Source organism: Typopeltis vanoorti, chromosome 13 (assembly GCF_054136105.1).
Source record: "Typopeltis vanoorti isolate ZY-2024b chromosome 13, IOZ_Tvanoo_1.0, whole genome shotgun sequence".
Lineage (NCBI taxonomy): Eukaryota > Metazoa > Arthropoda > Arachnida > Uropygi > Thelyphonidae > Typopeltis > Typopeltis vanoorti.
In genome coordinates, this window is record NC_143561.1 from 67,206,118 (window position 1) to 67,218,574 (window position 12,457).

Consider the following 12,457-nt stretch of genomic DNA (forward strand, 5'->3'; position numbering starts at 1 on the left):
TAAGTCATACACTGCAAGTCAAGGATTCACTATGTATCTCAGGTTTTCTCTCTTACAAAGAGGAACATTAATGAGCATGCAAAACACACACATGCACGCAGAGGAAGAGAGAGAGAGCACATGGATCAGGCTATTCCAGCAGTTTAGTTGGTGTTAAGAGGAGCATTCAATAAAACTCAGCTTTCGTCATTATCAATAAATCCCAAGAATTAACTAAACCTTAATTATATGTTGAATTATGAAGGCTGCTATACTTATAGCTTTTTCCAGCTAAATTTCTTTTAAAAATATGAAATGGTGAGATGCAGTGCTGAAAAGGAAGAAAATTGTTAAGAGAATTATCATCATCATCATCATCAAATTCCTGCCATGTACCCTCAAGGGGTGTACAGGATATGACAGTACTACATGAAAAAATTACATCATTACTAACTTCCTATCTACAATTTTCCTCCAAATCAGTCTGTTACTTGTCAAGACTCCAACATTATCAGATCTTATATTTCTATCGTCTAAGGCACTTTGTACCGTATCAATCCACCTATATCTTGGTCTTCCTCGGGGTCGTTTTCCTGCCAACCTGGCAGAGAACACTTGTTTTGCTAATCTTTCCTCTCCCATTCTATTTAAGTGACCATACCATCTGAGATTAGCTCTGCTAACGCATTCCTGGATGCTGACAATGTCAAGTTCTTTCCTAATATCCTCGTTTTTAATATGATATTGCCATTGATGCCATCTGTTCACGCCTCTAATCTTTCTCAGAACTCTCATATCTGCGGTCTCTAGTCTTTGGTCAAGTGTTTTACTTCTAACCCAGCTCTCAGATCCATAAGTTAAAATTGGTTTGAACACAGTCTTGTATACAGCTAATTTAGTGTTCCGACTAATTTCTTTCTTATTCCATATGAATTTATTCAATTGACTTCCCACGATACCAGCTTTGCTGATTCTGTTGTCTATTTCTATATTTAGTTTACCATCTTCAGTAAAAATTGTGCCTAAGTAGCTGAAATGTTTTACTTGTTCCACAGGTTCTCCATTCACAACACAGTTGACATTTTCAATGATTCTGCCTATTTTCATTGTCTTTGTCTTTTTATTGCTGACCTTCATACCATATCTATTACAACAGCTATTCAATTTAGTCAGAGAATCTTGCAGACTTGTAGCGGATTTATTTAGAAGTATAACATCATCCGCATAAAGTAAAGAGCTGACATTAACATCTCCAATTTTGATATCAGGTTTAATACCACATTCCTTCATAATGTGATCCATATAGATAATGAATAACAGAGGGGATAATGTACATCCTTGTCTCACACCAGATTTAACATTAAACCATCTTCCTGTACTTCCTTCAATTCTAACTGCTGACTCACAACTCAAATAAAGACTAAGTATTGCTTGATATAATGCCCCATTGACACCATATAACTGCAGCGTATTGAATAGCTTCTCTCTTGGCACCTTGTCATATGCCTTTTCCAAATCGACAAAACTTAAATACAGATCTTTGTTATATTCCCATGCTTTCTCGACTATTTGTCGTAAAGTGAAGATCTGATCCTGACAGCCTCTATTTGGCCTGAATCCAGCTTGTTCTTCACCAAGCTTTTCTTCCACAATTCTTCTCAACCGTTTCTCAAGTATACTTGCATAGATCTTGCCAGGAACACTCAGCAGGGAAATACCTCTGTAATTCTCACATTCAGTTTTATTTCCCTTTTTATATATGGGTACTATGAGAGCTCTACTCCAATCATCGGGAATTCGTCCCTCTGTCCAGGCTTTCTGAACTATGCAGTGCAGCCACTGTAAGACTCTTATACCACCATACTTCAGCATTTCTGGTCGAATATCATCTACTACTGTGCCTTTCCACATTTCAAGCCTTTGATGGCTTTTTCTACTTCAAGTATGGATATGTATTCCTGACTGCATGCCTGGTCAGTGTTTTTTTATCACTGTGCTGTCATCACTGCTTGTTTCATTTAGCAGTTTTTCAAAGTAATTACTCCATACTTCAAGGATATCTTTTTCTCCTGTTTTCATTTCACCTTTATCATCTCTAATTCCTTTTACAGCACTCTTTCCTCCATTCCTAAGCTTCTTCAACAACCTCCAGAATATTTTGCCACCTTCTTGATATTTATTTTCTATATTCTTGCCAAAGTCCTCCCATGACTTTTGTTTAGCTAGTTTTACACACTGTTTAGCTTTCTTACATTTGTCTCTGTATTCTGTAAGAGTAAAAGCTGACTTATTTGCCAGGAACTTTTGATATGCTTTCTTCTTTTCCTTCATTGCCTCTTTAACTTCCTGTGTCCACCAGGGAGTTCTGATTTTTTTATCCTTGCACACAACCTCACCACATGCCTCTCTGGCAGAATCAATTAATGTTTCCTTCAGAGTTTGCCACTGAATCTCCAAGGTTTGATTCCTGTTCTCAAACTCTTTCATTTTCTTTTCAATAATATTTCTGTATTTTAGTCTACAGTTCACATCTGAGAGCTGCTCAACTTTTATTCGCTTTAAAACTTTCTTACATGTTATTCTTTTCAATATGAAATTCAATTTAATCCTACTCAAGACTAAATAGTGATCACTTCCAATTTCAAATCCTCTGTACACTCTGGTGTCCTGCACCAGGGAGAAAACATCACTATCAACAATAACATAGTCAATGAGACTTTTCTTATTCCTTGCCTCTTCTCTCCATGTGAATTTGTGCACATTTTTATGTTGGAACATGGTGTTAGTAATAACCAGTCCATGTCCTGAGCAGAAATCCAACAGATATTTGCCATTATTATTAGCTTTGCTCTTTTCTCCAAATTTTCCTAAAATATTTTTGTATGTCTCACAATCATTTCCTACTCTACTATTTAGATCCCCAACAAGGATCAACTTTTCCTTTTTCATTGTGTCAGTTGCTTTTTCTAAAGCCTCAAAAAATTCCTTCACTTCTACCTTAGTAGAACCTTCTGTGGGACCAAAGGCACAAATAAGTTTCATTGTCCAGTTCCCCATTCTCATATTTGCCCACATTACTCTACTTGAGACTGACTGCCATTCAAGAAGATTAGCCTCGTATTTTGTGTTGAATACTATGGCTACTCCTTCTTTTCCTTGATTGTCATTGCCTGAATATAACATTTTGTATTTATTGCTCAGAAAGATCTCACCAGTTTTGGTCTTTTTTGTTTCAGTCACCCCTATTATGTCGATCTGGTACTTATCTAATTCCTCAGCTAGCTCCATTTCTTTGCCATTCAGGCTTCTTACATTGATAGTACCGATCTTTAACTCTGGTGATGTTGAGTTGGGGTTTGTTTTCAGATTTGTTCCAGTAGCTGACTTTTTGCTGTTCGCCCTGGTTCCCTGGCGAAAACAACGGGGGCCTTGTTTAACCGGGCGACGCCCCAGCCGGCATGAAATTTTGTCATGTTGTACCATCATTTTTTATTTTGGTTTAACCAATAAGAATACAGTATCTCCCGACTGTGCCTGGTAGCTTGCTCCACCTTTGCCACGAGTTGCCTTGGTGTTGCACTACTTACTGGATAAGATAGTACAACACTATATTTAGTCCTGAAGATAATTTCAGGCGCAAACTTTGTTTGCTCTCACTGGGATAAAGGATTAAACTAAATCTATTATACAATAAGAATACAATTTGGTCGGCTAAATCCCAAATTGCCAGCCCATCCTCGTTCGTTCAGTATCAAAGTAGATACCCAACAGGGTGCACCACGAGAAGGTGAGAATTGGACATTAGGTCAGAAGCCCTGGTCGGTTCTCCGCATTCCTTTAAAGGCTATGTGGAGGTCTCCTCTCAGTTATACAGCTTTTGACCCTTAAGCACCCCGTTAAGAGAATTAATGTTTATAATATGCACATTTACACTGAAGTTCTAGTATTTAATAATCCTCTTCTGGGCATTCAGCAAAGTACTTTTATTTATTTGGGATGATGATACAATGGCTGTGAGCCCCTTTTACGAGGAGGTATGGCACCATCTCGATCCCCCTATGTTTTTTCTGGGCTCAGGACTGGTATAGTGATGAATCAGGCCTATGGCTGCGAGGGACCGTCTCTGAAATATTCTTGACTAATCTGTGCATGTTCACGGAGCCGGTTTGTCTGTTATGAGGGGGCAAAAAATCTGAGTTTCCGGGTGACAAACACCCTCTATCTCCATATGAGACCAGCTAACTCACTTTTCATTGAAAGAGACCAGATAAAGGTTCCTCACATCACAGACAGGAATCGAACCCAGGTCTTTCTGACCAAAGGGCCTAGCAATGTATTAAAACAAGAAAAAAAAAGGTTTCATTGCTATTGAGTGGTACTGAGACTTTTACTCTGGCTTTGTTATACAAAACTTATCATAAGCACACTTAATATTATTTGTAAATACTTTCAGATGTAAATTAAAAAAATGGGATCAAGTATTAGTTTGAAGTCAATGATAACAAAATCACTGATAGTCCTATACCCTGAAAAATGGCTTTTTTTTTTCAGAATATACAATTGCTCTTAACATATTATCTATCACATTTAGAATTCTGTTTGAATCCTTCATATTGAAGTACAAATACTTCCAGAAGTAACATCTACAATACTCAACTAATGTCCATTAAATAATTCTGTGTATGTTATTCATCCAGCAAGTTGGCTGGTTGAAAGAAACTTATTTCAATTATATCAAGGCAACTAAAACAATGAAATAAGCATATTATGTCAGGGTTAATGGCATGTTTTCCAATTGGGTTATCTTTTCTGCATAAGATGACTCTGCCACTTCTGTATGAGCTCACTAAGTTGAAGAGTCATTACGCTCCTTGCATTCCAGACATTTAACCTGTGTCATTTCAACAAAGGGCACATACTATCTCTCTTGATGGCAACATAGAAATAGTATCACTCAGATAACATCTGAATAATAAACAATTTTACTATCAATGACAGGACATTCCTAACATCACATCGTATCTGAATGAGTAATTTTTTTGATTATTAGGTCAGCTTTGGTGTCGGTTTGCAGAAGTGATCAGTGAGGTCACCAGATCCGAGTCCATTTTATGTCAGTGTTGAGTTATTATATAAAAAATGCAATGAGGATAGAAAAGAATGAACAAAATCAGCAAATTTGAAGCTTCAAAATGTGATAATCATATTACAATTTACCAAAAATTATATTTTCTGTTGTCAAAGAAGTTTGGTTGCTTGTCCAAGCTGATGTCACCATTTTGATCATTTATGTAGATGAAATATATAATGCAATTCTCTCCTCCCCCCAGTATATAATTCTACTTTGAGTCAAGGTAGATACTTTTTAGAAACAAAGCTGGGTAACCACTGAAAAATCACATCCACATTCAAGTGACATTCCTGACTAGGAATAAGCTCATGCAGCACTGACAAAGCTCACCAAATCTCTAGATATTAGTGAGAAGTTAGCATGTGGAGTTATTTCAGATAAATATTATCAGATTTTAATTTCTGTCAGAATAGGAAGATCCAAATATGCTGTTTACTGCACTAACAGCATAGCACAAAAACAAAGTTTTGCTAAGGACAAATACTACATTGGACATGTACTCACTATATAGGAATAAATAGCATAAGAAAATTTAGATGTTATTTAAAAATATATAACTATCTTATGATTACAATTACAGTTATAATTGAATATTTATATTTTGTAATCTTCAAAAGTTTAAGGTGTGCTATTTAAATAAATTGATATGGGCAAACCTTTATTAATTAACTGAATTATTAAACATTAAAGTATCTAATTTTTATTAATTGTTAATTAATAAAGCTTTATTGATTGTTATGGAGCTATACAATACATATTTAAATGTGAATAAATACTTAAACTTTTGTGCTTTAAAACTTATTATTCCCTAAATGCCAAATGTGGAGTATAGCATTACCTGACTATATCTCTATAATCAAAGGCCATTCTAGCCCACCAAATGTATTTTGGCATGCATCATCTTCTGTTTAAAACAATCTTTCTGTTATTCTGATTTATGATATGACCAGGAATTTTAGTAGCATATTCCAAGCATCTGGAGAGATATACTATTTTGATAAGCATTGCTATGTACGAAAATAATTCAGCACAACAGATTACTGTCTGGACTAAGTGTAAAAGGAATGAATCAAAAATTTAGGAAAGTTAATGTGATTAAATATAAGTTGCTTAATGTTACAAAGAAAGAAACTAATCCAAAATTAACCAAACCTCTGCTTTATTTGTAAAACATCCCCATAAATCAGTTATTATACACAGCAGATTTCCTGAGTTGCCACATGATTCACACAGAAAATAATCTAGTAAATATCTCGGACACCAAAGCACCATTAAAAATTTTATATCATTATGAGAAAATTAGTTATATACTGTATTTATCACAAACCCCGAATAATTTATTATTTATCAAAGTGTCTTGAAGTAGCGTAGTTCATGCCAATGTCGTGTTTCTCACCTTTTGAAGAAAAATATAACTAGTTTCGAACTTCATTAGTGCACTCAAAAGCTTTCTTACATTATTAAAATTATACAGGATTTGTCATGTAGACTACGAAATAAAAATATAATAAATTTACAGCAAAATATGTCATTCTGACTTCAATCTAGAGACATTTTAAGCAAATTAATCACAGTTTCAGAAATGCCAGAATTATCAGCCATCATCAATTGTACAAAACATTTAATCATTTACAATCGTTCATCATTTCAAATAGCTAGCATTTCCTACTTTCAATTCACAATCTGCATAATAAAATACAAAATTGCTTGAAAGAGCTGTATCAAAAATCTTAATATGGAATAATCTGATTGCTGTGCCAAGTGCAAATGGATGCATGTATATATGTACATATACTATATATAGTATACACACACATATTCATGCATCACACACACACAGTTTTATTTTTTTGTACAGTCATTTATATACTATAAAAAGGCATTTTATTATAGATAGAAGTTCAAACTCATATGGGAAAATGTGTTTCATGGCACAGTGATAAGTATCATAAACAGAATAAATAATAAACTAAGATAAAACATGTGAATCTTCAGCTTTACGTTACTGTTCAGGCACTCTGTATGTACTGCATTTATCAGCCAGCAGATATTTACACCCCCCCCCCCCTTTCTTGCAAGCAAAATGCTGTATCTGCTATGTTCATTACAAGTTCACACCAACATTATGTTCAGCTGCAAACTACCAAACCTATCGCTATCTTCATGCAAGTTCTCATTCTGATAGTAACTTTTCTTCTCAAAGAAAAAGGAAAGCACTGAAATCACTGAACACCAACAGAGCCTGCATAGTCAAGCTCACCTTAGGAACTCTCTGGAGTACTTAAAATACATCAAATTGTTTGCTATCATTCATATTAAATTTCACCAATTTGCAATGGCACTAGAATTGTAGTGTTCAAATTTCCATCTTTGACTTTCTCGTTTAGGATCACAAGGACTCATAAAGAGTTCTCTCCTTTCCTCATCACAATCTAAACAATTTCCCGTAATAGGATGAAAGAGCTGTTGTTTTGCCTGAAATTGAAAAAATACTATTACCATCAAAGAAAGTACAAAAGAAACATAAGCAATATAACTGAATTAAAATTCATTGATAAAGAAATCAAAATGTACATTAGTGAAATCAAAAATTAATTATACATCAAATAATAATGGTTTATTTTATATTAAGACTTTAAACCTAAATGGTATAACTCCTCTCATCCAATTTGAGAAGAGGAAAAATCTAAGGCTCATCATTTATTCTTTTATATCAAGAGCTGAATGAAACAAAATTATCTTTAAATTGTAATCAAACAGTAAAGGTAATAACAGTTAACATTCAGAGTCAATCTCATTTAGTGAAATGTTTGCTACAGTGCATTTCTGATGTAACTCTAATTTCTCTATCCAAATTCTTCATATTAAAAGTTAAGATGAAATCAATTGCTGAACAACAAAAAAAGTAAATACTTGAAGGTACATGATTTTTAATTCTATAAAAATAAATAAACTTTGCATGGATATTTCATAAACAATACAAAAACGTCATAAAGAGATAATTCACGAGTAATACAACAAAGTTAGTAAATACTACTCAAAAAATGCAAACAAATGTAACTATGAAAAGAGTCACAAAGCTACAGAATTTATTTTTATTTATATTTATTTATTTTTTAAAACAATTCCATCCATGAAAGAATCCAAAAATCCTGCTCTGGAGACTAAATATGGAACTTTTATAAGATTTCCAGTCTTCAATAACCAGGTAGTGGTCTATCATTGGATGATAATAATCATTTACCACTAAAGGATATTCACAAAGATCCAAGCCACACTATTGCAGGAAAGCAAGAGATGCTCTCCACCCAGGCCAAAAATATATTACAAATTACTAAATTAAAAAATTTGTATGGCTAAATAAAAGTTATCCGATCTGTTTACTTCTCTAATTTTTCTCAAACTGAAAAATTTGGGGAGTAATTAGATGGCATTCATGCATCACACTAAAAATGAAGGTATTAAACAGAATCAAATGTGCTATATGATAACTTAAATGGGATGGAAAAGAATAGCTAAGCAGATGTTTGATGGCAGGAAAAAAAAAAACCGGAGGAAGACTAAGATCTAGGTGGCTAGATGCAGGTAGTAGTGCCTAGAAGACCAAGATTAAATTGAAGAGAAAATGCTTAGTAGGTTAATGATAATAAAACTATCCTGTATACATCTTGAGTGTATATATCAGGATGATGGTTGTGTGCATGTGTAGTCTAAAGGATAATGCAAAAATCCTACTCTAGAGAAGAGCAGAATTTCTCACTAAACCCAAAACCTTTTCAAGCCACTTCAGCACTCCAGTAAGGTAGCAGTCTCATATTAGGTAGTGAAATAAATCTGCCATCTAAAGACATCAGAAAACATTCATATCCATGAGAGGATCCACCTTCTCTGATAGCCTGTTGTGAGTGAGTGAGAGAGAGAAAATATGCTAGCCATTTGGCCAACCAAACCAGCAGCTTTATATTTCCAAAGATCGAAAAATACTGAATAGCTTGGATACCATTAAACTTTGCTTAAAACCTGTGCTCTGGAATTAACACACATCCTATGTCATCTTTACAATCTTTCATATTCCTTTAGCATCAACTCTACAGCAGGAAACAAGTTTATATTCACCCATTATTAAAGAAAGGAAATAAGAGCTAGCCATCACACTATTGTCTCTTTATACTCATATTGGATGAAGACCCAACTCCTTCACCAGCTGGAAGCTTGCCAGTTAAGTGACCAACAGTATGGATTCCACCACTCTCAAGCCACAGCAGATTCCCTTTCAAACATTAACCATCCACAGTTGCAAGCTATGAAAAGGTTTGGTGAAAATCATGGTGTAATGAAAACCCAGACATTTCTCCAGGGCATTTCTTCAGGCCTTCCCTTTGCAATTGAGTTGCCAATTTCCTCTCCAGTCTTTCTGGTCTTGTCTTTCACTACATGTTGTGATGGATGGCTTCCTTTCTTCATCCCAATAATGCTGAAATATTCCAGAGCAATGTGTTTTCATTCATGCTCTTTCTCCTGTTCACAAATGACCTTACCGCTCATTTCAAATGCTAGCCATAACTTTGCTGGTGACAGTAATCTCTGGCAAACCTTGCGATGTTTTTGTGTGTGTATATTCCAAGATCTTCCACAATCGATGGCTTAAATATCAATCTCCTTGCCATATTTCCATGGAGAATGGATAATCTCAACTTCAGTGCTACCAAAACACAGTTCTATTATTTCATGCAAGAACACTCATATTTTACCTTTCCTTACTTTTGGTAATACTCAGTACTCCACAAAAGATCTTATTTCTATTCTTAGCCTAACCCACATTCTAGCCTCTCTTGGCATAAGCACATTATATCCATAGCCTCCTCCACATCCAAAAAACTCAGTGTCCTTTTCTGCCCAAAGCATTATTTTTCACCGTATAATTCCTAATACTGTATAAATCCCAAATCCACCCTACCTTAGAATATTGTTCTTATATATGGAGTAGTGCACCTTTCTAAAAATGCTTGATGCTGTCTAGAAGGGGATGATCCAGTTAATTCCTGAACCCCCTCTTCTCACAAACATGCTCCCTTAGTCATTTTCCCATAGATGTTCTGTTTTTTCCTTATGTCTCTTCTACAGGCACTTTTTATGGGCATTGTTCCACTGAAGTGGCTACAACCAATCCTCCACTCTCCCTCAAGCCTGTAAACACAAGCAACTGCTGGTCAATATCCATTCATGTCCAGTTCCAAACATACCAAACAAACTATTTGTCCCTTTCTCTTTCATTCCATTTACCTCTGTTTGAAATAGTCTTCACCACAGTTTCCTTCTTCCAAGGACTGCCAGCTCCTCCAGTTGTTCAAAAACAGAGTTCCTTGAACACTTCCCACCCATAGAACTGATGGACTACAGATTCTGCAACTTCTGATGGGAGGGATTATTGACACACACACACACACACACACACACACACACACACACACACACACACAGTGAGCTGTACGGGTTCTACCCCCACACCAATGCAATACAAGTTTCACAGTATGGCAGTTACACTGCCTTGAATGATCTTTATCTTTAATATGAGTCATAAGAATTAATAATAACTTATATACATTAAAATACTAGCTACTAATCCAAAACTTGCTTTATAAATCAAGATTAATGGCAATGAAATGATAAAATTTATATTAATAAATATCAAATAGTTTGGCTTGCTAAAGCTAAAAAACATCAGTTACTTTACATTTAAAACATGTAAATATGAAAAAAAAATCCTAATATGGAATTTGCTAGATATACACTATAGTTCTTACTATATCATATTTCCATAACTGGTTCCCTTGCATGCCGTGACAACTCCACAAAACAACAGGAGCATGATTTTCAGAACTGGATACATCAAAGCAAACATTACGCTTCATTGGACGGATGTCCTTGTGCCAAGTTAACACAAATTGCTAGGAGGAAAAAAAAGTAATCTTATTTTAAGAAATATAAATGATCTTTAAAATTAAATGTAAAAAATAAATATATCATCCTGAATGTGAATATTTAAATAGTGAAGATTTTTTTTTCCCCTGAGACAGTGTCCCAGAAATTAAAATATATTTCTCATTGTTTCAATTTTTTTTTTTTTTTTTTTTTTTTTTTTTTTTTTTTTGTTGTTGTTGTTGTTGCTTTTTGTACTATGGCATGTCAAGTAACATGCAAGAAATATTTTCAGTTGGAAATACATCAATTTCCTGATATATACCCCCAAGGGGGTGTTCAGGTTACTACAACAGCACTACATGATTAAGTTTACGTTAATATTAAAACTTAATCATGTAGTGCTGTTGTTTAACCTGAACACCCCTTTGGGATATATATCAGGAAATTGATGATGACAATTATGTATTTCCACACTGAAAAATATTTCTCACATATTACTTGCCATGCCATAGTACAAAAAAAGCAACAACAACAAACAAAATTTAAACGATGAGAGATATTTTAATTTCTGAGACACTATCTCAGGGGGTGGGGGGAATCTTCATTATTTAAATATTTACATTCAGGGTGATATACTTATTTTGTGTGGAAATACAAACAAAATGAAAAACACGTTTGCATTTAGTTGATTATAATATAACTCTCACTACAGCAAACAACAACACAGTAAGAGTATGACTACATTTGCTCTGAGATCAAATGTGTCACATTTTTTTATGCTATTTTAAAGACTATTTCACTATAGTGAAAGGTGACATTATAAGATTATTACACAAAATATATATGTTTATATAAACTATAAACTTTTATATAAATGTTTACCTCATGAAGCTGCTCTAAAGGAATCCTTTTTTCTGAGTGAAAGGATTCCAACCCCCTTTTTTTTGGAAGGGTCAGTAACACTTTTCATTTAAAAATTTCAAACATGAGTCAGAAGATGTGCACCACACACCTTCATTTTTTCAAGGCAATAAGAGTTACTCGCATCTGCTAGGCAGCAGAATAGTCAATGCAGATCTTCACAGTCAGTAGTAAATATCATCAATATACAATATGCTGGTTTTTTTTTTTTGGTTTTTTTTTAGATATAATTTAGATTTAATTTTATATAAAGCTGATTTTTAAACATATTAATTCTGAATAAAAATAACTTGAATTTAACACAAATGGACACTGACATTGTAGCAGCCATTTACTTGCCAAATGAACCAAATGTATTCATCAAAATTTATCTTCTTTTTGTTCTATTTGCCTATACATGCAAATACATTCTTCACTAAATAATGGAAAGTACTCATTTGCCAAAAATTAATTGGAGTTGACTTTCCAATGCATGTGTGTTACATCCATCTTCCAAAAAACCGA

General features: G+C 34.2%; 1 protein-coding gene across 1 annotated transcript in view; it reads right to left on the minus strand.

The window, feature by feature from the left end:
- Positions 1–6,252: 6,252 nt before the first annotated feature.
- The window catches only part of LOC150100244 (putative polypeptide N-acetylgalactosaminyltransferase 10), a 217,351-nt gene continuing 211,146 nt past the window's right edge, over positions 6,253–12,457 (minus strand). Inside the window, exons 10-11 of the mRNA XM_090402425.1 lie at positions 10,915–11,058; positions 6,253–7,585 (exon numbers count right to left, since the gene is read on the minus strand). Coding sequence (XP_090258551.1) covers positions 7,433–7,585; positions 10,915–11,058 — 297 coding nt within the window. The 3' untranslated portion in view covers positions 6,253–7,432. The remainder of the gene's footprint in view (positions 7,586–10,914; positions 11,059–12,457) is intronic.